This window comes from Pieris napi, chromosome 3 (genome assembly GCF_905475465.1).
Source record: "Pieris napi chromosome 3, ilPieNapi1.2, whole genome shotgun sequence".
Lineage (NCBI taxonomy): Eukaryota > Metazoa > Arthropoda > Insecta > Lepidoptera > Pieridae > Pieris > Pieris napi.
The window spans coordinates 6,214,620-6,241,918 of NC_062236.1; the positions used below are offsets into that span (position 1 = coordinate 6,214,620).

At 31.7% G+C, this 27,299-nt stretch overlaps 1 protein-coding gene across 2 annotated transcripts in view; it reads left to right on the forward strand.

Moving 5' to 3' along the window:
- The first annotated feature begins 2,499 nt into the window (after positions 1 to 2,499).
- The window catches only part of LOC125063140, a 64,127-nt gene continuing 39,327 nt past the window's right edge, over positions 2,500 to 27,299 (forward strand). Inside the window, exons 1-2 of one of the 2 annotated variants that reach the window (XM_047669383.1) lie at positions 2,500 to 2,864; positions 17,510 to 17,963. In XM_047669383.1, the coding sequence (XP_047525339.1) occupies positions 17,528 to 17,963 (436 nt within the window). In that variant the 5' untranslated portion in view covers positions 2,500 to 2,864; positions 17,510 to 17,527. Of the gene's footprint in view, positions 2,865 to 16,829; positions 17,037 to 17,509; positions 17,964 to 27,299 lie in introns of those variants that run through there. The other variant, XM_047669384.1, reaches the window with a different exon arrangement.

Here is a 27,299-nt window from a genome sequence, read left to right on the forward strand (position 1 = left end):
TTTGTTATTGTTTTGTTTTATTTTACTAAATCCTTATATGAAATCAAGGAAATATTCAACTACAAATTAAATGCTTCATAATTTTATAGTACAGTCGACTCTCTGCATTAACGGCTGCCTAAAAATTTTGATTTTTGTCTTTAATTTGGTCAAGCCATCTAGTTTTTTTTTTTCATTCTTACCGCCATCTATGGAAGCTTATGGACAGTTTCTCAGTGGTATCGTTGGAAAACTGACAAAATATGTCACTGAGAAGTTGGTTGATTTTTGACGTTTGCGAAATTGACATCGAAGTGGAGTTGCTCTATTCAGTCCTCAAATTTTCCAACTTAAGAATCGGACAATGAATCACGTTGAACAAAGTATGAATATCTGAAATTTACTTGAGATGTTGTGTGTATGTATAACAATTATTAATTAAATTGCTCGAAAATAGACGTTTAGACTACCAGATTAAACAGATTCTCTAATATTATTTTATATGGTAACATTACCTGTTTTACATTACCTATTTATAATCAACTATAAACAAGATATTATTTGTAGTAAACACAAGTTATTATTTTTGTAGTACAACTATAGCATAACGTCAACGTAAACGGCAAGCGAGAAATATTGTTTTCAATTTTTATCATGAAATAAAGGAAGAAGAAGGTGTAAACAAAACTCAATGTTTGATTTTAAAGCTCGTGGTAGAGTTGACCGATAAGTTGGAGGGATTTTGATACTTTTCGTTTTTTTAGTTATTTTATATTTTTCTTCGGTACTTAATTGAGACTTCTTTAAAGAGGTTTTCAGTACAACTATATGGGGAATTGTAGCTGAGGGCATATCGAATTATGGTATGTTTTCCACACCTGGTAAAAAAGAGGTGAGGGGGAAGAAGAAAATCAACTTAAACCGTTTCGATTTACAGTTCATTCGGAAAAAAGTAAAGATACTTCCTTCTAAACTATACAGTATGGAAGGAAATTTAAACAGTAATGAAACTGTTACAAATTATTCGACAAGATATTGATTTCAACGGAAGAAGAGAATCTCTGAGGTTAGAAAAATATTAAGTAATAATCCCTCTCATTTGAACTCGTTAGAGGAGACTGATGGTGATGAATGAATAAGCTATCGTTTGAGCAACATGTTAAATACTTAAGGAAATTGGTTTTGAATATGTTAAATACCAATCAAAAAGAACCGTTATGTTGGAAAGGGATGATATAAAACTACAAAGATACAAGTTTTTGAAGAGTATAGCGGAAAACCGCCAAACTGAAGAGCATAATAAATTTATTACATATATTATTTATCCAATTGGATGGATTTATTTTTAGACGAGACTTACATTCACGGTACATGTTCTGTCATTAACTGCTGACAAAGCAAAGATATTGCAGGCCTCTCAGATCTCAGGTATTTCACTTGGATCATTGTAAACGCTGGTGGAGAAAATGCCTTTGTACCAAATTGTTGTCTGGTGTACAGGTCAACAAGGGTAGGTACCTGCTGACTGCTACCACGATATGAATAAAGACAATTTTACAAAATGGGTGACAGTGAAGCTAATTCCAAATCTATCAAGACCAAGATAATGCTAGTTTTCATACCATACGTATGAACAAACCACCTACACAAGCCAATCGTATCACTGAAAATATATAAGAATGGCTCCGTGAAAATGATTTACACTGTGATGATTATTGCCGTAAATGTCAACTTAAGAACAAGTATAATAGATAGATGAAGTAATAAAATTGCACGGCATGAAGTTTTACAACTCCAACCTTATAATTGCACATTGAATCCCATAGAAACGATTTAAGGAATGAAGAAGCAAACAGTTGCTGATAAAAATGTAAATAGACCTACAAGTGACGTCAAATTATTAACAGAAGAAGCTTTCTCACAAATTGGTGCAGAGAATCGGCGAAAATGTTGTGAACATTTAAAGAAATTGAAAACCATTTCATCAAGCAAGATATAATAATGAGGTTATAAGTTATTTGTATCTTTGAAATTATATATAATAAATTAGCTCATAAAGTAATTTACGATTGATTTATTTTTCATGGCATATTTTCCTGTCTTAGGAACCCCATGAATAATAGCATTACGATTATTTATACGAATAACTGATATACTTCATGTTCATTAATACTAAATTAAATAGTATCAAGATTATTTAATCCAATTTCCCCAGTATTGCCCACAACATTTGTTTATTCCCCTATTTGCCATGGGATTCCGGTAGAGTTCTAGTTGAATGTTCATTAATACTAAAGACAAATAAAAATTGGACAGTATCAAGATCATTTAATCAAATTAGAGTATTGCCCTCAACAAATTTTTATTTCCCTATTTGCCATGATTCCGGTAGATCTGTACAATAATTTTCTTTGTATTTAGTTTGTATGTCCCAGATGTCTCTTTTTACTGAATTAAAGAAATATTTTTAGAGGTGGTAACATTATGTTGAAAGTCAAAACTTCAAAGTGCAGTTTAAGTTTAAAGTCGAATAGTCGAATTGAATACGAACGGCCGTATTCTTTGAATATGGGGTAGGCGATTGCGGCGGCCGATAGCCTGACAAACCGGTTTAACGAATAGAACGATCGAACGAACGTACATTATTTCCAATTTATGTATCAGAGATTTATCATATTTTAAGAACTAACTTATTATAGAATCAGAGTTGTTTCCGTTTGTTTGTAAAGTGTGTTTTGAAGTTTTAATTTAGTTGTGTATTGAGGCACTCCAACGAACCTGATTTTGGAATTTTGCTGGGCACAAAGCAAGGCTTGGTATTTTAGATTAAACAGAGAAATTCCTATGTAATCATTGGCCATCGGCGGTGCATTTCTTCATAAAAGGTAAGCTTTAATTGTATTAGAAATAAAAGATGATTCGGTATTTGAATTTTTAAAGTCCCGAAGTATGAGAAAAGTGCCCAGGTACAAAAATTCGTATTTAAAGCTCGGACTAAGAAATGGTTGCCTCATTGAAGTACCTCGTAGGTTGAAATGATTAAAATGTTTATTAATATTCAAATATGTTACAGAACGATGTTATTATAAACATAGTACATTTTAAGAGTACATTACATTTCTATCTACATTTTACACACGTAACTCTTAATATTATATGCATTAGAAAAAGCAATGAGACTTTTTCCTATTTAACTGTAGGTACATTTTCCAAACTCTTATTTTATAAACTTCAACTGCTTGCGTACGCTTATACGTTTACGAAGATTTACACAAAAAGATTTTCATCGGGGCTTTCTTGGTCATTCAATTATGTACTATCAAATAAAAACCACAAGGTAGGTACACAAATACCTAAACAGTATCTACAACCCGTTTTGTATTCAAGAGTAATTAATTTAAATGTGACAAAAATAATTAAAAGGACAAAAAACAAAGCTACCATCGGTATTTTTTGTCCAATTGCAAATCTTCAAAGCAATTGAAAAAAAATCAGCTCTATCTAGTTACGGCTTATTAACCGTTACAAAGGATAAAGTGTACATCCTTATACCTTAAACATCAGATAATTTATGTGAATACTGTTCACCATAATATGAATCACTAACTATGACGCATTTATCGGACAAAATATATTGCAATTCTCTGTAGTTAATAGACAATATTTTTTTCTAGGGTAGGGATACTCCCTGAGTGCAGTGCTGAAATCTAACGGTTAATTAATTTAGTCAGTATTTTTTAAGTTTACCGTAGATCCAAACCTATATTGCTGCTATTAACTATTTCCTTATCGCATTAAATTTCGTTGCTGACTTGCATCGTAGATAGATATATAATTTAACGGACGACTCTGAGCACAGCTGTTTTTTGTGAATACCTCAGGCTATGCTACATTTTGTAGAGCGCAAGATTGTTGTTGTTGAGTTGGGACTAAACATAAATAAATTATTTAAGTGTAATACAGCATAAGTAATATTATTTGATAACGTAATAGTACATTTTAATAATGTGATGAAGTGATAAAATAATATAAGAATTACGTAATCCTACAGCCTAAATTAGTATAACAAAAACCAATAATTAACCTCAAAATATATTATTTAAAGGAGTCCCTTTAGGCAAGGTTCCGAATATATTGGTAGTGTTCCCCCTTTGAATAGCTAGCTCTCCTGTAATGTCGACAAACCTTTTTGCTATTTCCTTAAAAGCCTTATAGCGCTAGGACCTCACGGATAATATTGTTTACATAAAATTTCTCAAAAGTTACATGTTCTTCCGATTTCGAAACATTGCGTCCGAACAATGACTATGCTCTCCTTTTTATATCAAATAACTATGTACGTATTTAATTTCTAAAATACATTAACGAACTAAGAGAAAGACTGGTAAAAAATAAAAACAGAGAGTTAAAGGTATCGCATTATGTATGCAGCGCGGCATACGAACGGTAAGGACGTTGCTCTCGACCGCCCTCACTCCTTCGCCTTTAGCATACCTAGCATAACGAAAGTTTGATATTGCTTTTGATATCTAAAATAGGAAGAGAAATAATTAGTGCTAGGCGATTAGAAAACCTTGACTCTACTTTCTTTTAGGAAATATAGAAAATAATATTTTTTGCACCAACAGAATATCAATACGAGATTTTATTACCCTTTAAATTTCACACCACGTGGGTTCACACATTCGATTCCCATCGCAAAATTGTTTCTGTGTTGCACGCCACGCTTCAAGTAATTTTCTTTATAAGTAAAGTATTTTTTAACAAATCTTTATGAGCTATACTGCTCATGAGACTAGTAGCCTAGTTAATCGTGCGAAAGATGAGGTCGTGTGTTCGAATCCCAGTTGTGACACCAGATTCTTCTTTATGTACAATTGTCATTGCCTCGTACTCTGACAAATATAGTGGAGAAACCGACAGGCACTTAATACTAGATGAAGGCTGATCAGCTTTAAAGATTAAGATTAATCAAAACAAACCCAGAAATGTGTATAATACGCATGTATTCCATAAAATTCAGTCAAAAGATTTTGTATTCTGACGTATGCGAGAAATAGTCATTGAAAACATTGTTCAATTTCACATCTATGGTTTGATAAGCGGTATTGTGGCTAGCGATTGTGAAAGTAATAATTGCAATTACATGCAAATACAATTCCATTTTGATACAATCTAATAGAATAGAGCACTATTAGCAAAATCTGAACGTTAATTATCTTAAATTTCGATTCTTATAATGAACATTGGTTTACCATGAATAATTAAATTAAAAAACTCTAAAGTCAATAAACAAATATTTGGTTTTTATATTTAATTAAAATTATTACTTTCAAGTACATATGTACTGTATATATTATAAATACATATATATACAAGAAAAAAGAACTCAAGTAAAATATTTTACTGTTTGGTACTCTACCTATAGTACTTGTAGAGTAGGTACTATATTTATTTATTGAGAAGAGTTCCAAATTAAAATATACACTTACAAGTTCCAAACGTTAATTTATTACACCTGCCGTGCAAAGCCAGGATAGGCTACCAAAAATAAATAATAACCCTAATTAATAACTTTTACATAATAATGACAACGGTGCAGTCAGTGTAAGTTAATTAACTTAAGACTTCCTGTAACTTAATTCCAAGTCATACTTAGAACTTCTACATTTGAAACTAAGGCTTAAATAATAATCCTTCGGTTTAGATATATTTGGTGTATATGTTATATATCGGTACGTAACTTTGCCTCATTCTACGTCGTGACAAAGTTTGCGTTAGTACAATATAATTTTTTTTACAAAAATTATAAACAACTCCAAAGTACACTTACGAAACGTACTAAAATCCTATAACGCCTTATAGGATTATAGGCCTGCCTTGGGTTTTTAACTCCTATTCGCAAATCCAAATCATGTGGTTACATCTATCCTTAAAAATACACAAAAAAATTGTAGTAAAATATTGACCTCCTGCATTTTCTTAAGTAGCTTAAAAATACCTAAATACGACGTCTGCGCAATCGAGATCGAGTGAGGTCCCTTTAAATAATTGTTGCATGGTTCCATACAGAAGGCATATTACAACTCTGTCCTGAATTCACGACGTGGACAACTTCCTCACGTACGAATGACTGTTATAATATTTTGTATCTGATTGACCTGCTATATTATTTTAATAAACACAAAATGTAGGCAACTATGTTTGTATGTTACTAATTAATGTAGATATTAGAGTTGCGGCACGTCTTCCAAATATTTGGTTCAATTTAAAAAACTTAATACACCACGACGAAACAGAAATTGCTTCCAAATGGCCAATGAGCTATTTTTTTTGTTATGATGTATAAAACATGGCATTATGGAGTAAAACAACTTGGAAATAATCAACAATTTATGAAAGATAATGGATATTATTAAAAATATTTATTTTTTAAATCAATCACGTTATACAAATGGTCTCAACTCTCAGATTGGTCAAATGACGTAGCGTTCTAAATAATGTCTAAATGACCATTGAATCACTGAAGACTTGACGTTTGTTTACGTGTTTATGATACGACATGGACTGGCGACAATGACGAAGACGCCATCTTGCATGGAGAAGCGTTTTGGCGCAATACTAAAATTATGAATATTTAATTATAATTTGTAAACCCTAATAAATACGTAACTGAATAAAACAATATATCATTGTATAGGTTATATAGTCACTAATGAATATTCTGAAATGGTTTTAATATATTGTCAGTGCGAACTATTTATCCTAATATAGATCGAAGAAATAGTTCGCATTTGATCATCATGTAGCTCATGACCGTTCTCAATCATGCTTGTTATTACATGTTTAAGAGCTCTTAAACGTTGTTTTAGTTTTATTAACGTTATAGTCTATAGAATTCGAATCTTAGCGTCAACACTGTGAAACTCATAACACTCAGAGTCGTGTTTTAGCTGTTAGTCTCGGAGGGTTAAAGCTTTAAGTAAAGGTTAAACTTTATAGATACACACAGATGGTAAAAAAAATGTGTTTCACTGCCCCATGATTTCCTAAAACAAAATTTAAGTTTCTTTATTAGTCTGCCATTACAGATTACTAAATTAACGACTTCTAGTAAAGGTTTTATGTTCCTGAAGAGCCTTATGCTTAGAGATATTAACAGGTTTCGTTATGACTACACTAAAATCTGACGGCTTAAGTTTCTCAAAAGAAAAATTTTCATTTATATGCATGCCCCTATGTATTGACAATCACTCAAATCATTTAATGTCTTCGGTTATCGACTGGTCTGTTCCGTTATTTCTACAAATCGGTACGCATTCTAACATCGAGTTGCACCAAGCACATTTACACGGAATTATAATCCTTCTTATTAAGTAGAGACAGGTCACTATTCCCTGAAGCGGTATAGATTCTGAAGCCTTTATACTTCCACATCATTCTGGTACTTAAATAACCTGAACTCCAGTTTTGCGCTTGTCAAGACGATGCATTGTTTGTGTGTATGTTGTATAGGTGTATACAATTTTAAGTGTTTCCTTTTAAAGGGAAGAGAAACACGGCACGCAAAATGGAAAGTAGGTAATGACTAAAGAACCTAAGTATTAAGGAATACTTGATTTTTTGTAATTAATAGTAGAATCATTCCATTATTTGATCAAGTGCAAAAGCGTTCGTATATTGTTTTAAAGGGAAATTATTTGAATCAGAGAGTACATTAGATTTGAGAAAGTGTTTTTTCGTGCTATTTAGGAAATTGCTGGCACTCAAATAACAAAATTGCTATTATTTGCTAGAATTAGGCGCATGAAAGTTTCGGCTTATATAAAATTTCTTTTTTTGAATAATTGTTTATAAATGAAGTTTTATAATAATTTCGCATACAGGACATATTAATCTTTAATTGAGAAAATATATTATATAAAATCACTACATAGTATAAAACAAAGTCGCTTTCTCTGTCCCTATGTCCCTTTGTATGCTTAAATCTTTGAAACTACGCAACGGATTTTGATGCAGTTTTTTTTAATAGATAGAATGATTCAAGAGGAAGGTTTATATGTATAATAACATCCATTAAATAATGGAGAAGTACTGTTATTTTTGAGGTTTCTAATGTGATGTCGTAAATAATTACATTTTTTCCGCTTACATTGCAAACGCAGGCTGAACCCTACGAGTTTTATCAAAATAATGTACTAAGTATTGTACACATTGAAAAGGTCTACAGAAAAGTCCGTGATGGTATATGTCTATCTCTTATGGATAACCCACAATAACTTTTTTTTGTCATTTACTTTTTACGACAAATAATGGCTAATTTTCGAAGCGATTTTAACCAATACAGCATAAATCCTTATCCAATTAAATACCTTAAATAAATTGTTGATTTAATATAGATTTATATGACCCTTTACAGCATATGATTTGAATGAATATTTTCGATGATATTACAAATTTAATAATTGCGGGACTCAGCGCGTCGGAGGCCGCGGTTCTCCCTATTCTCTATAGCACTTTGAATTTAGTGTCAGCATTGCATCCGTACGAAGCCGGGGCGGGTCGCTAGTATTTAATAAAGTAAAGACTGTATACGAATGCCATAATAAATGTTGAATCAATTTGAAACGGGTTTAATTAATGTGGTTTGAAGGCATAGGAAACTGATTATCAACATACGGAGTACAGCCAGTTTCGGAGATGAATGCTTCAAAATTGTATTCATTACAACTAGTCACCTTCAAGAATGGAACATATATCTCTTTTCTTAAGTGAGTAATTAGCCTTATCACTTCTATTCACTGAAAACCAGAAGTTAAATGGATCAAAGTAGCACTTCAATTTTTGTATAAATATTTAGACAATATTTTGCAAACGTCATGATCTTCAGAGAAGTGGCAAGGTCAACGCCAAAATCAAGTTGAAACCAGATTCTAATTCTTGAAACTTGTACCGTAGATCGCTTAAGAAATTAATATGCATTGAGGTGACATTTGATTGTCATGTACAATAGTTTAAAATGCTGGGTCAGCAAGGTCTAAATATGTTTTACATTATGGAACAAAATTGAAGGAGGATTTTCCGATAATATATTATATTTATCAGTCGTGTTAAAAATTAAAAACGTTTAACGTTTTTTACAATCTAATATATAAAATTCTCGTGTCACAGTGTTCGTTCCCATACTCCTCCGAAACGGCTCTACCGATTCTTATGGAATTTTTTTATGCATATTCAGTAAGTCTGAGAATCAGTGTCCACCCTAAAAAAATATTTTTTATTATTTAGACAATTTTTTTTGTTGTTATTCTTTTATGATGCAGCATACAAAAATACACACAACCCTTAATTTTTCATCTACCCTCTACGATCAACACCTATTTTTTATTTGTTAGCTAAGAACTTATAACTTGAACTCTGAGTATAGAGAAAATTCACAGAAAAAAGTTTTCATTCCGGTATACCGAACAGTCTCTGGGGTAGCATAGCAAAATGTTCCATGTTGGTATGTACTAAAAAGGTAGGCTAGGCTTTAAGGAGAAACGGAGTTCACGGGGGCAGTATTGTGTAAATCATTGATTGTAGAATTTTAGATTCTGCTCTTATAAATTAATTAAGAAAACATATCATAATACACAAATAAACACTATTTCTTTGTTCAGGGATGTATTCTAATTGACCGTTATTACTCTCAGGATAGAACTTTATAATAATATAAAATATATTTCTCTTAAAAAGACTCACTCTGCTTAATCTAATAAAATAATTTAATGTCCTCAAAGTAATGTCAAAGTAAGTACAATGGAGTGTCACCAGTAATCACTTGAAACTAAGGGTCTGTTTCACAATGTACGGATAAGTTCTACATAAGTTCCAAATTACCTATTTATTACTTATTGGTAGGATAAACACTATTGTTGCGTTTCACGACTGTCAGATAGTGCTATTCGTCACATAAAGTCCATCATAAGTTATGAGTCCGATGAAGTGACAAAAAGCACAATTTATCTTCCAAATTATTTATGTGTTGCATAGCTATTTGGTACTTTATCCATACATTGTGAAACGGACCCTTAATGTACACTGTGTGAAATGCACATTCTTCTCAGTAAACTACAGTTAGCTTAACAAAATACAGGACAGTTTCAAATAACGCTATGGTGTCAAATTTAAACCTTATTACGTAAGATATTCCACCTGTTTGGTATCTAACGAGCCGCTTAATAAAATCACACCAAGTGTTTTGTGTGACCTTCTGACATAGAGAGAGGTGAATTTGATCAAGGGCATGAAGACAATGCATGTAGGCAACTGTTATGAATCGTAGGCTACTTTCGTATGAGTCAAGTAATTCATTGACAGATTTTCATTATCACAACCCACACACTTATATAAATCATGTTTTTTTTTTATGGCTCTGGCACGGTTTGTGCATTAGCCAGCGTCAAGTATGAGATTTCTTTTTTTTTTGCCTTAGAAATTCGATCATGTCCTCCATCCATGTACGGTTTAGGCACTCGCCCGGTACCTCACAACCCTCCCAAAGGCCGAGAACAAATTTAAATTAAATGAAAACTTGCCCTCGAACCGGGAATCGAACCCGGTACCCCTCACCTAGCTGCCACTTAATAAGACCGCTAGGCTATGAGGCCCCTTTAAATCATGTTCTTTTTGAACTATGTGGTATGTACTAATGCGTGTTCATATGTGTGTGTAACATTACAGTTCTTATTTATAATTATCTAGTGAATGGCTTCCTTATTACGATGAAAATTATTAAACATGACAAAAGAAGTACCTACTTGAAGGCTGAAGTTGACACTACGTAATACTTTAAATTAAATCAATTCATACTTCACAATTTTATATATTTTAATTTATTTATGCACTTTTTTTAATAGACTAAGACTGATAAGTATAATACATTGCATAGCTATTCATTATATTTAAATATGTATATATATTTGTTCGACTACTTTGAACTATTTATAAAATAATTACTTTAAAAAAGAATTAAATTTATCTGTTGAAATGTTAATCCAGCAAAACCTACACTGCACCCTTTCGAGTAAGAGAATACTGCACGAATTATGTCATATAATCCACTTCCTAAGAAAGTATCAACCAATTTACCTTTTCAAAAATGCACACATGACATGCATTGAAATACTTAACGCAATTCATAGATTAACGGATCTTTGTTATTGTACGTTGTGTAAACTGACAAAAGGTATGCTTTATGTCAGTTCCTATAGTGGTAGAAATAGTTAGGCTTTTTTTATGCAAAACTACTTTTACCGCGGCCCGTGGACACTTACATTGCGGGTGCGTTGCCGGCCTTTTAGGAATTGGAACGCTCTTTTCCTGAAGGGTCCTTCCAGGTCCAGTCGCGTTGATTCGGAAATACTTACTGAAGTAAGCACCACCGGGGCAGGTTCCACATAGAGGTGGCGCATTTTGTATATATTTTAAACTTTTACTGTTAAATGACACGTTGTTTTTACTGTTAAATGTCTGTGTTGTTTTGTATGTAATATAAGTGTAAATACTTGCCGCATTGGGGGACCCGTAATGACAACTTATTTCTTTAAATAAATAAATAAATATCATCTGCCACCCAAAAAGAGAGTTGCCTCTACCAATTATAACGCATAAATACACTACCAAACATCTATCGTGTTATATAGAATGAGTTATCTAATTTATTCATAGACAAAATAATATCTCCTTTAAGTTGCACCTACCGGAAGTAGTTCAAGACTCAAGTTGCGTGACCGAAGACGTTATTCGCAATACAAATAAAAAGTGCTAAGAATAGAAGAAAATTGCAAGGCTTTGACATTTTTGTCATTATCAATTGTGTACGATCTTCAAGCTTGATTACTCAATGCCGATAAAGAGGAAAACAATAAAGACGTACGTAATACCTAAAGAAATAACTACAACATGTATTTACATTTTTATATCAAAAATATACTAGACTATACAAGCTACACTAACATAGAGGTTCCGAATTGCGACAGCAATACGTATGCCTTTCATATATAATTATATACGTACGGGTCGTGACGTACTTAGGGCTAAATATAATCACACCCAAAAATGCCATATTTTGGTAAAGGTTTGGCAAAATTATCTATTGATGAAAGGAAGACGCTCGAAGGAATGCACGCTCTTAATAAATTTTATTATTATGTTCGGAACTTTTCACGACCTCAATGTAACATTACATTGCGTAAGAAATACTATCGGACAGTGTGCTAATATTCCCGTTGCCAGAGCGTTATAATTATTTTCATGTATAAAACATTTTATGCTACAAAATGAATACTGTAGGTATCAACACATTTTTGTTCTTTCTTATGATTTTAAGAAGCTGACAAGCCTTAAATCTTGAAAAATATCAGAGCATAACACTACGCCAGTAAGAAACAGAAAATCACGGAAGGTTATTCAACATAATAAAAAAGGTTATCTCGATTAAACTTAAAATTCTGGTTCTATTGCAAAGATTCATATTTATATATTCAAAATAATTTACATTGCTGCTTAAGTACCAACTGTACTAGATATGAAATGAAATTTGCCATGCTTGTGTAATACTTGCACATCCTTAGGCTGGCTTGAAATATCAATGGGTATTTCTTAATATGGCTACTCATTAACATTATAAGCTAAGTACATTTTATAATAGTATTTATTTTAAATAATATGGAGTTGTTCAAGGCTTTCGTTTGGAGGAAGAAGTCTCAATGATCTCTGAAGTTCCAAAGAGAAAACGATAAAGTACTGTTAACAAATTTTTATACAATAATTATATAAAGTTACTAATTTGTTCCAAAAATAGTTGGGAGAATATTTTTATTAATAAGATACAAACTCAAAACATCAACCAATTCTTGATTCAAATAGTTTAATTCTTATTATAGATAGTATTTTTGGTTATTAGTTCATATTTATTAATCTACATAGGTATAATTTGTATTTACAACTTTCTTAACCTAAAAAGGTACAATAAAAATTATTAAAAAGAAAATTAAAACAAATTTAAAAGGTCCCTATGGCAGTGTACCTTTAACACTGGCAGCATTTTCTCGCTGTATGGCCATACTTATTCGTATAGCCAGGAAAGCACCCGCTCTGTTTTTTTAGGTTTTTTTCTTGTTTTTGTATTTTCACTGATTTTAGTACCTACTTGATTTCGCTGGTCGTGTCCGCATGCTTTAGGGACCGCACCGCTTTCATATTTTTGTATGTTCGTTAATTTGTTGGTTTTCATCATGTGTTTTTCCCAATTTGGTGGGTCAAAAAAAAACATCACAAATTAATATTAAACTCGTCTCCCTAAAATCACCTAAAAGGTATATTGAGTAATATTAACTGGTAATAGTAAATGCAACTATGACTTAAATAAATCTCCAATCTTGTAATTAATTGTAGCAGAGTAGATAAACGAGTCTAGTAATTATAATCAATTCCAAGAGACAGACAAAAACTTGTCTCTCGAAGACTGATATTTTTTCCCCTAGTTAAAACATCCGGTACCTTGAAACCATTACCGTTGATAAGATACAGGATTTCTTTAAGGTTTATATTTTTTATCTATGATCATGGGCGTGCCAAGAAGGTTGTATGTAAATGACTTCTACCATGAAGTTGACAAATGCTACTGATCTAAAAAGAACGGTTTGTTAGGTTACATAAATTGTAGGAAATATTCTCTTTAATTTTGTGTTTCAATGTTTTTATTCTAAAATCGAAAAGGTGTTTTTAAAAAATAATTGCTATTGCGTTTTCAATATAGGCACGACTAGCTGATGGCGAAATATGAAGAAAACGTTGTTAGGATTTAAAATATGAAATTTTGAACACTCGCAATAATAATAATTATAAAGCTCTCTGGTTAGATTTAAGTCATCATCAAACTCAATGACCTTCTGGTGTACTTTTGACCTGACTTTTGTCAATCAACTATGTACTTACAAAATAGTACTCTATAAGGCTTCTTATCTTTTATATGAGATTTTTTAAAACGCTATATTTTGTATGGTAATCCTTTGCATATAGTTCCAGAGAAAGCGTTAAGAGAAAAAAAAGACCTTTTCTTTATATATAATTAACTATATTGGGAGTTTAAATAATTTACACTTATTAACATCCCATAAATGTATCTAACACATCACCTTTTCAATTTCACGTACATTTGACAAATGGTGGGTTCAGTGACCTGCATACGATCCGGTTTTCACATTAACCTAATTTTATCAATTTTCGTTGTGTTAAATTCTTATTTCTCTATTACATTTTATTCAACTCCCATAAGCAATTTTATTTACAGATTGTGTATTGTTTTACTGCTTTATTTTCAAACAAATCCCTTCTTTCCTCTTCTTATAGTGCCTTTAGAAGGTTGGCGTTCGGAACAATACTCTAGATTTCGTTAAAAATTTTATATACACAATAAATCTATTTGTAAGTACAATATAAAATTATTAAATACTTCAGTGATGTAATTCTAAATACTTAACTTACATATGAAAAATCCTTCTTTTGTTTAATTATGTAAATTATATGATTCATATTTAACAAATTTTTAGCTTATTTCATTCTGAGATAATATTGTTATTTATATAAAAATCGTAAATAAGCTGACTAAAAGTTGATGAAAAATCTATACAATTTATTTTCTTGCATTATATTTTTTACCAGCAATCATTAATTAGGAAAACTCGCCTAGAAATAATATTATCTAACGCTTGAAAACAATTGAATAGGTATATTATGTTATTTTTATGTTTATATACGACTGTGACGTCTATACTTTGTGAGAAATTGTATACAATTCTAATTAGCTCACGGAAATCAATTCTGTTGCAAGTTTAAACATAATATAAATATATGTACAGCACACATTGTTATCTCGCTTTCCCTACAAGGCGAAGGTACTGACATTGAGTGGACCCTGTAATGAAGTATAACATTACTCAAGGAGTTCAAACAAAGGCATGAGAAACCTCTAACCCGGCTGAACTATGGGAAGTTAGATGAACTTGTTCTCAATTGAGTAATAACAGGGCAATAGCGTTGTTTTAGTAGCAAATTAGTCGGTACTGTTAGTACAAGAAGCCGATATGTAATTGTTTATTTCCTAAATTCCCTCCTTTATCCTTATCCAGTAGGTAAGGTTTGCGATATCTATATTAAATAAAGATTTTATTTAGGTGTATACTAAGTATGTACTGTAAATACAAGTATGTAATTAATTATTACTATTTAAAGCAGTTATTTGTAGTTGTTACGACGATGCCCATCTGTCGATGTGTGATTTTCCTAAAATTAAATTTTACTTTAAATTCTTCCCCTTTAAATCCAGTAAGGTTTGCAATATTTATATTGAAAAAGATATTTATATTAAATAATAATTACTTTAAATAAAAGTAATTAATTAATTACTACTACTATAAACAGTTATTTTTAAACGAGACGATTCCCGTATTTATACTTATTTATAAAAAACATAAGCTATATATTAACTTTGTATACGAACTCAAAATCAACGTTGCAATATAATACTGTTGTTGCATTTAAGAATATTAAAGATTAAATTTTTTGCGCAAATTAGTTCTTATTTTGTGCGAACTAATTAAGAACGGACTTTAAACTCTTTGTTTTTCTGAAAAGTTAATATTTAAAAATATTCTTAACCCGATGTATTCGTTTAAGAAGCTTTGTCTCATTATTTTATTAGTTGATTGACAATTGACAGTTTGAATTGGGTCTTGTCGACGCTTGATACGTAACTATTATATAATCTGTGCTATTGGTTTTAATTTATGCAAGTGTCCTACGGCTAAACTTAAGTAGGTTAAGTTGTCAAAGTATAATGTTATAAGAAGTTCTCTACTCTTTGAAATCCCCTAAAATGTGCTGACACGTGTACTTTCAGACAAAAAGCTACCGAAGACGGATCTCCCACTTGCCATATGAATGATGAGTCCTTATGATTTTATTTTATGAATATGTTACCATGAACTCCTCCATAGTATGCTGAAGTATACATTGATCGTTTTTGCCAACACAAATATAATACAATTATTGCCATTAGTTCAGTTCTAAATCCACGGAAGGTTTTTCCAAATTCATACAATTATTGTTAATAATAACAGTAAGCAATTATTAATATAAAATATAGTATACAAATGAAGTCGGTCCAAACTTCTATTTCATCAACGTTAACTATTCGTTCGTGCTAAGGGTGAAACAGTAGCAAAAACGAATATTATAAGTTTTCAAACTTTTCTCAAAAATATATAGTAGCTTCACTCATAACACTATAGACCAGTGTTTCCTAACGTTTTTCCTTACCTTAGCCTTTCTAAAATTCTTATACATTATTTTAATACATATTAAAAAATTTAATTGTGCACTTAAGAAATTATAGGTTTTAGGAAGAAATTGTTAACGAAACACAGTAAGTAAATTTTCAAAACATACTTAAAATTCAAATTCCAAAAAAAAATTATTTAAGTTTTCGACTAGCCGTTAACAATCAAATTGCCCCCCCCTGTGGGTTGGAAAACACTGACCTTTCTCGAAAATTTATCAACTTATATATTTTTAATTAAACTTATATATTATATAATTTTAATTCCTTTTGTCATTATAGTAAATTAATTGTAATACATTTGAATCTTTGTCACTTCGAAGTCGTGAATCGTGTCAAGCCAATGAGAGTATTACTTTTAATTGGTTAGCAATAAATATTATCAAAGCCTTGTTTGTCTAGGCTGTATAACAGTATCGCAGTGTTAAAGTCGACAACACAGGCAGTAGAGACTAGCGATTCGTCGACTACGGACGTTGACTGAACAATCATTTGATATTTTAGTTTTTGCTTTATTTTTATAATTACGTAATTCAGTATGTTTTTAGTGCCTTTAGTGTGTTTTAGTGCATAGATAAGTGACGTGTGTTTGTGTAGTGTAAACTTGTAATGTGATCCAATGCAGATAACGTTACAATTTCTTTGGTTTGAGGTTGTGGTTTAGTGAAATAAGGTAATTTTATTTCAGCAAAATTACTTTTTTAATAAGTAGATATTAAAACAATAAGGTGTTCGTTAAATTTAAAGTTGAATTATATTAGATAATAAGGTTTTAAGATGTGAAAAATTTTATATTCGTATATTTCATGCATTCCGTTGTTTCGTTGGCAAATAATTATAATATTTCAATAGTTTATTTTATGTTACATATAATTAACCTGTTATATTATTACATAATTAACTGGCCTATGAATATATAAATATTATTTCATTTAAATTTATTATCATAGTTTTTAGAGATCGTCGAAAAATGTTGGAAGAGAATGATTTTTTAAGTTTCAAATGTGATTCCTTTTGAAATTCAAACTTACCCCAACAAAACATACAACCCTATATTCGTGCCTGTTTGCTATTGGAGTGGTCGTCTTAAAAATTCCCCTCGCTCCCATCAGGTTCTCAACATTAACCTTTACTTTCTCATTCCAGGTAACAACCAATGCAACAATGCAGAGCACAAGAGACTCCAGTCGAAAGCGCAACATCAAACGACGTAACTCAAGAAAGAAATCCCTGTCTCCATCAGATTTAAAATGCGTAGAGAAAACAGAAAAACTGGGCAGGCGATCCCTATCAGAAGTCTCAATAAAAGTGAAACACAGGAAGAGTAACATACAAAGAACACTGACACATCCGATATCGTGTTTCGACAAAGTGCCAATCGATGTTAGTGCCATGAAAGTAGAACCCGTCCCGCCGGAAAGTGACGAATCCCACGTACCTCCGACGAGTAGTGATAGAGATACAGAGGACGATGCGCGCGCGCTGCCCAAACTGTCTCCGCCCAGACGGCGATGGGATTCGGGGAGTGAAATGGATTCACTTGTTTCCATTGCAGTGAGAAAGGCATCGGCACGACGGCGCCGAACGTCCGCTAACCCAGGTATTATCTTAATTGAATATTACACAATTGCGCTGTCTTTTAAGTAATCCACGTAGTATTGCGAACAGAATTTAATTAAATATCAAATAGTCTCAAAGTCCACCCCGTAATGGTCTTATTACACGCTTTATATTAGCTTCACCTGTATGTCTGTATGTATGTATGACGTATGTATGTATGTAACCAACTCCTTCGGACTCGATTTTGACCCACTTTTAACGGACAGATTTAATTCAAACTTTGTGCACCTGTCAAAGATCGATGACAATGCAATAATCTGAAAAAAAAAAAAAAAAAATTTAACTAAAAAGCGAGGGTTGCTCGATAGACGAAAAATATGGCACAGTGCGCCCGTTTTTCACAATAATACTAGTATTTTTTGTTCATTACCATTTTCAGCCTAAATTAGGAATTATTTTTCACTTTTTAGTTTGATGTGCTTTAAAAGCGTGTTTTTTAGTTTTTTTTTAACTATTATTTATTTATACTCCTTAAATTCTGCAAATCGTTACGAAACGGCCAGAGGGGTTGCCACGTTTTAATATATTTGCAAATTGTCAAGCGATAAGGATTTAATTCCTTACGCTTATGATAACTGAAGATTGTCTTATATGTTGGAGAAACATCTAGTCTACTACGGAAACTTCTCAACCGATTTTGAAAATTATTTCACCACACAATTTTTCTGAACATCATAAAAGTGATATTTGCTTATTTTTCCTATTGACCTAATCCCATTAGAACGCAAGAGTGATACATAGATGTAGGTTTATAAGGCATTTGATATAGTTATAATATGTTAGTTAGGGAAAATGTTTAAATCTTAGCTTGGTTTCAATATTGTTCTAAAACAATACTTGCTTTATGTAAGGTGAGGAAATGGGTTGGCATTTCCCAACGGTTTTACGACACTCCGTAGTTCATAGCATTAAATAATATATATGTAAATGTACATCATTTATTTTATTTTTTTTTATTTAAAAAGGTTTTTAAGCGGCGTGCCAGTTTTTAGTAAAACCCATTGATTATTATTTTTTTTTTAAAGACAATTCACACCAATTGATCTAGTCCCATGCTAAGCTGGTGAAGCTTGTGTTATGGGTACTAGGCAACGGATATACATACATATTATAGATAGATAGACATATAAATACATATTTAAACACCCAAGACCTAAGCACAACACCAAATGCTTATCTCATCGATGTTCGTCTCAGCCGGGGATCGAACCCGGGACCCATGGTTTCGCAGTCAGGGGTACTAACCACTAGACCAATGAGACGTCAATTGAGACCGAAGCATTTTTACACTTAAACAAAATTATCTCTTGTATAACATTTCTTCATTATTAATTAATTCAATAGTATTAAATATTTATTTCAACTACAGTAATAGTAATAACTAATAAGTATATAAGTCCATAACCCAGTAAGATTATAGTCGTAAGCTCTATAAAATAAGCTTATTTCGCTTAGTGTGACATCCTGTCTTGAAACGCTAATGATGGAAAATGATATCCACGTTCGTTATTAGATAGTGTCGTAATTTCACAATTACTTATAAATATTTTCTATTTTTCTATTTTAAATACCTTTTGGCACGTTGTATAGGACCACGCGCATTATAGGACAGTGAACATCAATAGATTATTGTTTACAATTCCCTACTTCAGTTTTAAACATCTTCTACTACGAGTTGACTATAGTATTTTTTGATATTAACTTTGTTTTGCAATTTTCTGTCTTTCCAATGTGAGATCGGCAAATTCTATTCTCTCAATATATTCGACTGGAACTCCTTCTTGCGACTAGCTTGCGAAGTCATCGGAAAAAAGGTTTATTGAACTCGGAGGCAGTGTATATAGAAAGATAAATTACGTATTATATTAACTGTATTCATAAAACCAAAAACTAATTACTTTTATCTAGGTCGAGTAATTATATAATAAAACACGATATGAATATAAACGACAGTTCTATAATTACACTAATAAAAATCACGATATTAGCAATTTAATCCGTATTGAAAACACGTGGCTGTACGAGTCGCAAGCGCATGTACTTTCTGACTCAGTAACTATTGATTTGCATAGTTTCATGCTGGCGGAGTCACTATTACATGTCAATTATTATGATAATAGATTATGTATACCAAGGATATATAATTGCAATGGTGTTGTGTATGTCGCTTTATGCAACTGTAGAACAAAGTAAAATAAAAACGAGACTTCAACTTATGTAAGAAATTATTTGAATTGTTTTACCTCAAATCTAAGATTCGCATTTTTTGTAATTCCCCATTTAAGTTCTATTCTTAAATATTTTTAATACGTTTACACTGATAACTTCTCAGAAGGTCAACTAGGGACATTAATTTATTAAATTCGAACACTATTTCGATACTAATTTAATAATTGTATTTAATAGGATTGAAAGGATTCTTATTGTAAAAATATTCTGTATATGAGTATGTATGTATATAATATTTAGTATATGAGTAACTATATTCTGTATACTCTTATATTGAACAGTAAAGATAAATAGCAAGCAGTGGTTAGGCATCTTCTGGACAGGCGTGCCTTCCAATAGGCCACATCTCACTCAACATCAAATAGAAATTTGGCTAAGCAGCTGTCCAGTTCAGTATAAAAAAAACAAAGATACTGTCAGAAGTCGATCGTTATAAATACATATAGATATGCGACGTGCAAATTTTCGTCATAGAATGTTGACAAGTATCGTACCGGCTACTAACAACATTTTCATATCTTTACTTTGTATACGCATTAGAAGGGTGACAATTTGCATAATTGCAATATAACACGACGTAGATGAGCCGTAATTATTACCGACTACCGTGTCAGATTACTTCCTCCAAGAGAGTGCATACAAACATTTCCTTGACATCAATAAGGCGTCAACGGGCAAACAGTAATTTGCTCAAACGTGAACCTTGGTAATGGTAATTTTCATACTAACATACGTGATTAATCTCATAATTGATTAAAACTATTTCTTCTAATTATATGTAATTACATTAATAGGATGTATTAAATTATAAATGAACTGTTGCAAGTTAGGTCTGGGTCACTCTTGTTTTATGTAATCTAGAGATTGAGGGTCCTGATTTGTAGAGCCTTCTTAGTACACATGGTTTAACCTTGAGATTAAACTGAAAATTTATTTAATCATATTGGTTTTTCTTACATTTACTTTCCAAATTTAGTTCCGAAATCAAACGCATAGAGCGAGAACAGCCCTGCGATTCTGCAACTCACTTTTCGAACTCGCACAGCGGTTTTCGCATCGGCGGTCGCTCTCAAATCAGTCGTGAATCAGTCATTTTATGATTTGGCATTCTGAAAAGGTGGGAGCTTGTACTTTATTGTTTATCAGAATGCCAAATCATAAAATGACTGCTTCACGACTGATTTGAGAGAGACCACCGATGCGAAAACCGCTGTGTGAGTTCGTGAAGTGAGTTACAGAATCGCAGGGCAGTCGTGAAGCAGTCATTTTATGATTTGGCATTCTGATAAACAATAACACTACAAGCTCCCACCTTTTCAGAATTTACAGAGTTACAGAATCGCAGAGCTGGCATATTTTTTAAATGTCAAAAATTCTACTAAAACGTTATCATTATTCTATTTTTAGATAAGTCTAAATTAAAATGACCCAGAAAAGTGGCCGTGGGTTGTTATTATTTGCTTACTAATTAATCTCATCTAAGCCACTGCAATTGATTTAATTGATATAAATGTTTTATCGATTTATTGACCATTAACACAGTTTGAAGTGTTTCGTCATCATCAAGACATTGTACGAGAACATTGTGACGAAAACTAGGATATGCTTTTAAAGACTATAGGTTAAGTTACCGTTACAAACAATAGAAGTGGTTTAAGTAATTTATAGAATTCTATACCCAAGTACAAATTCTCACTGTACCTGATTAATGAATAAACGCCAAGCCTAACATGGTTAAACAACTTGAAGTTTTGACAGTTTAATCAAACAGTCGATTCTCGATAATTGAATATCGTTAATTTAAATCTCTCGATAATTTGAAGTGTTTATCATACACAGACCTGTCCTTTAATAAAAATTCTTTGGACAATGATAGACTGAAGTCGCTCACTTAAGATAAGATTTTTTTTTATAGAACAGGGGGCAGGAGGCTCACCTGATGGTAAGTGATGCCGCCGCCCATGGTCACTCTCAATGCCAGAGGGCTCGCGAGTGCGTTGCCGGCCTTTTAAGAATTGGTACGATCTTTACTTGAAGGGCCCTAAGTCGTATTTGTTCGGAAATACTTCTGTGGGCAGCTGGTTCCACAAAGTGGTGGTGCGCGGCAAAACTACCTTGAAAAACGCTCAGTGTCAATATTCTCAATCTATGTTTAATGTAATTAAAGTGATGAGAGAATAAGTGAAAAAGTTATCCTCCGTTGAGAAACGCACTTCCCAAACACATTGTCACTAATAATAAAAACCAACTACAAGCTTACTATTGACATATTAAAATATTCATCAAGAATTCATGTGTTAATTAATAATATCTAAATAATGTCGTACAATGCCTCGCTTTGTAACAATTTTCTTGGTAATATGAATACTAATTTACATGACAAATAATACGAGAGCCATGTAACTTGTAAGTGATACAAATTCACTATAGATTGCAGCTAATGAACATGAACGTGAAAAAGTTATCCATTTACAAAGAAATGTTCTAAATATTTTATATGAATAACTTTATTAGTCACCACCTCATGAATATTATCAATATTGCATAATTAATGAAAATGTGCCCTTGTGTCTTTACGAATATTTTTTAATAATATTATTGCCCATGAATGAATAAAATCTCCGTGAATTTATGTATCAATATATATTTATGTTAACAAATATAAAGTCTTGGTAAAAGGCTAGTAAAAGACTGCATCGTTGCCAAGGTTACAAGAAACATTCTTATAAGCCGGGTTATATATTATGTTAAATTCACTTGTGAACTATTTAACATAGTTTTAAGCAGTCTATCTGTATGTTAGTTAGTTTATAAACCGATGGTTTTTTATTTTTTATACTTATAGTAGGTATTATTGTTTACAAAATGTACAATATTACTGAGTACTGATTTAAGTACTGATAAATTAGTTTGCGAAGTCTGTTTTGTTGTTTAGCGCCATCTATGTTTAAGTGTTGAAAACTGTTACTAAAAGTTTGAAATTCTACACGAGTGTCTTTGGTGGCATATGATATAATCGTTTCAAGAATGAACACTAGATGTCGCACACCCATAATTATTTTGTACTCTACATAATATCTGTATACCTGATCATTTCTAGGTTTGCACTCATAAATCATTCTTTCTCTTAATTTAACAGAAGTTTCAAAGCAAGAAGCAATAACATAAGTTCTATTACCATGTACTCTATAACTCTATCTATATATATATATATCTCTTCATCTTCTTAGAAACATGTATTATTTTTACTTTATCTCCTAATAATATGGTAATAAGACATTTCAACAGCCTACCTGAGCCTGTGTAAACAATATTACCATAAACCTGCATGATTAATGAATTAACTTCAATCTTACATCAATATTATTTACTTCAGATTCACGTAGGCTTCGCTTCTAGGCTGACTTTTAATAAATCTTTAATTAAGTAACTGTATATTTAGGATACGTTTAACACACGTGCGTGTAGTGTTCAATAGTTTTGCTTACAAATACGCACACAAACAAGAGCTGTTTATAACTTCGTGTTTGACGGAGCCCGTTAGTAAAGCATTTTGTTAAATAATTTTGGCTTGTCTTTTTATGTAATCATCAAAATACTGTTTATAATTTGAGTGATTATCTAGTAGATAAAATAGTAGATAAATTCGAGTAAAAATTAAAAAGCTTAGGGTCTGTTTCACAATGTATGGATAAAGTACCAAATAGCTATGCAACACATAAATTATTTGGAAGATAAATTGTGCTATTTGACATTCATCGGACTCATAACTTATGATGGCCTTTATGTGACGAATAGCGCTGTCTGACAGTCGTGAAACGCAACAATAGTGTTTATCCTACCAATAAGTAATAAATAGCTAATTTGGAACTTATGTAGAACTTATCCGTACATTGTGAAACAGACCCTTAGACAGACATCTATTCACAAATGTGTTATATATTTCTCTACAAAGGAAGTGCATCCTGTAGGTGGCGCGTGGGAGTCACGAGTGGGTTGATAATGTATCGAAGGCGAACCTTTTAGTTAGGAAGTGACATTGACATACTTTATACAAAGACAATAAATAAACTCAAATTTCCAATAAATTGGTAAAGATTTAAATTATTTTTTAGATTCAACCTATACTATTTATTTATTCAGAAGATATACAACATAATACAGAAATAAATGTATATATGTATAATATTGTGAGCCAATTAAAAATCTTCACATATAGTTTTTCTTAAATAAGAAAGGAAACATGTCAAATACTTTGGTTGTACAACAAGAAAGAAAAAAACATTATTTTATTTAGTTATCAATGTAATGTTATGAAGTACATTCATCATAATCGAAATAATTTACTACTATACAGACCAAAGATTCGTATTTCTGCATTGTTTAAAGCTACTAGATTACAACATCTCTTCACCATTACAATTCTACGCTATTTGAGGTTTCTCAGGCAATATTTGTAACATATAACAGCCGTGCGCGAGGCCGGTTAGGGAATAAGGCATTTCTTTTATTAATCATTAACTAATCGTGTATTAATAAACTGAATTGCAAATCTATAGATATATTTATCATTCATCATATCATAAACTAAAATAACATACTAAATCGATTCTAAGTAACACCGTAGTAATTCATAAATTGTCATATGGCGATATTAGCAAAGTATCTAAATAAATAAATAATGAAAGTGTGGTACTCGAATACAGGCTATTTTTATTTATTTATATTTAAATTCGTCCACAAAGTATCTGTATCTATATATATAATATATTATATGAGCAGTTAGCCTAGTGGCTTCAGCGTGCGACTCTCATACCTGAGGTCGTAGGTTCGATCCCCGGCTGTGCACCAATGGACTTTCTTTCTATGTGCGCATTTAACATTTGCTCGAACGTTGAAGGAAACCGACATGTCTTAGACCCAAAAAGTCGACGGCGTGTGTCAGGCATTGGAGCCTGATCACCTACTTTTCTATTAGGTTTAAAAATGATCATGAAACAGATTCATAAATCTGAGGCCAAGACCTAAAGAGGTTGTAGCGCCACTGATTTATTTATTTTTTATTTTATTTATTTTATAGTATATAAAAGATGTATAGATTATAAATATAGTTTTTATATATCAAACCCAACCCCATATATGTTTTGCAAATAAATCAAATATTCATCGTTTTGCTCTTCAACATTTAAATCGTTGATGTCTTTTATATGACATCCTAAATAGTTTCATTATTTGCTTTTGTGTAGATTATATTGTCGTATTTGTTGCTATGTTTTAACGTTTATTTTACGCCCGTTATTTTACATTATTAACACGCACATAATAAAATCCTTTGGCACTATTTACGTCATAGATTTCTAAATTTGAGCTATTGCTGTTCGACTAGTGTTCTTGTAGCCGAGTTCCTAGTATTAAATTATTATTAATATCGTATTCTTTATCAAGCGTTTAAGCTATTGTAGTTTTGCAACGACGCTTTAATTAGCTTAAGTGGAAGAATACTGTGATAATGGGTAGAATAGTATAAACTTTATCTGTGCGTACATATTATGATTACATTACTATATGTGATTTTTTATTTATTTATTGTATACATAATCTAAAATGTTTATGACAAAAAAGTTTATAACAGTGTGGTGGAAACACAAACTGGACACAGTTTTTCTGTACACGTCGAACATATTTAAATAATTAACTTATATACTAAGGCCAATGACATACACCACATAACATTATTACCATTAAAATGCGCGTAAAACGTCACAAACCAATTGAATATCGAGTCTCCATAGGTAGCCGATGCAAGAAACCAAATAACACTAGTATCAACAAAGAAAACAGTTGTAGTAATTAAGTATATATTTATTTAAAAGATGTGCCAACGGGCACAACATCCTCTATCCAGAAATAAATAACAATAAAAACTAATTCTACAGTGTACCCCCTTTAACAGGCAAACACATGCTTTATACTTAATAACTATTGCTAACTGAATACTGGATGATTTATCGAGAAATAAAAATAATAACTAATTGAAACTTTAGAGATACCTCTGTGATACTATAAGAGGTGGAGGAGGTCAATTTAGTGGTAAATTTATTGACTAACTTTGTGTAAGCTAGCCTATCCAATGTGCCAGATTGAAAATGTTTTATGTATGATTGCCCATCACCTGTTACCAAAACGCCAGAGCTGTAATTGATAAATTTAGATACAGCGTATCATAAAAATAATTTAGGTGATTGCTTACATTAAAACAGCCTTCAATTTGCTTCGCGATTCATATTCTGCAAAAAGAGGAGAAAAAATTCAGTCTTTGTCATTAGGGTACTGTAATGACAGTGATTGCATAAGGAAATGTGTAATTTTAGGTTATTGTTTGAATTATCCATAGACGGTAATTAAAAAAGTGAAAGTTTATATTTGTAACGCTTTCACGCGTAAACAACTTTACCGATTTCAATTGAACCTAGAACGTCCAGAGAGGCCCTGGGTTCCAAATAACATTTGTTGCGTGTAGGGGAAGGGTAGTCAACAAGAAAATAACAATAAAATGTAGATTATTTTTTTTTACTAAAAGCTGAATGAGCTTTATAAATGGACCCCATCTTCAAGCTCCAAACGTCAATATCCTACAGAACCACATAGGTCGTAAACCTTCGCTCTTGGAGTTTTTTAAAGTTTTTTTGTGCTGAGAAGTTCAACGCCGTCACGCTCAGAGCTTCAAACGGAAGATGACCACAAATTTCGAGGTCTTACCAATTATTCTGACTGTACTTTGTACCTCTTAGCATTTTGATTTATACGTATTTTATTTTTTTAGTAGTTAATATATCTTATAATATTCCTTGCTTCTGTGGACAAGAGAATTGTATACATTTATGGTCATGTAATTTTATTAATAAATAAAATACACATTTAAAATTCAGCCAACATTATGTAATAATATTTGCAATTTAAGGCTTATCTAATTTCTGTCAGATTTTTTTTTTTCGATTTGGTAATTATTATAAAAAAATAAAAAAATAAGTGGCGCTACAACCTCTTTAGGTCTTGGCCTCAGATTTCTGAATCTGTTTCATGATAA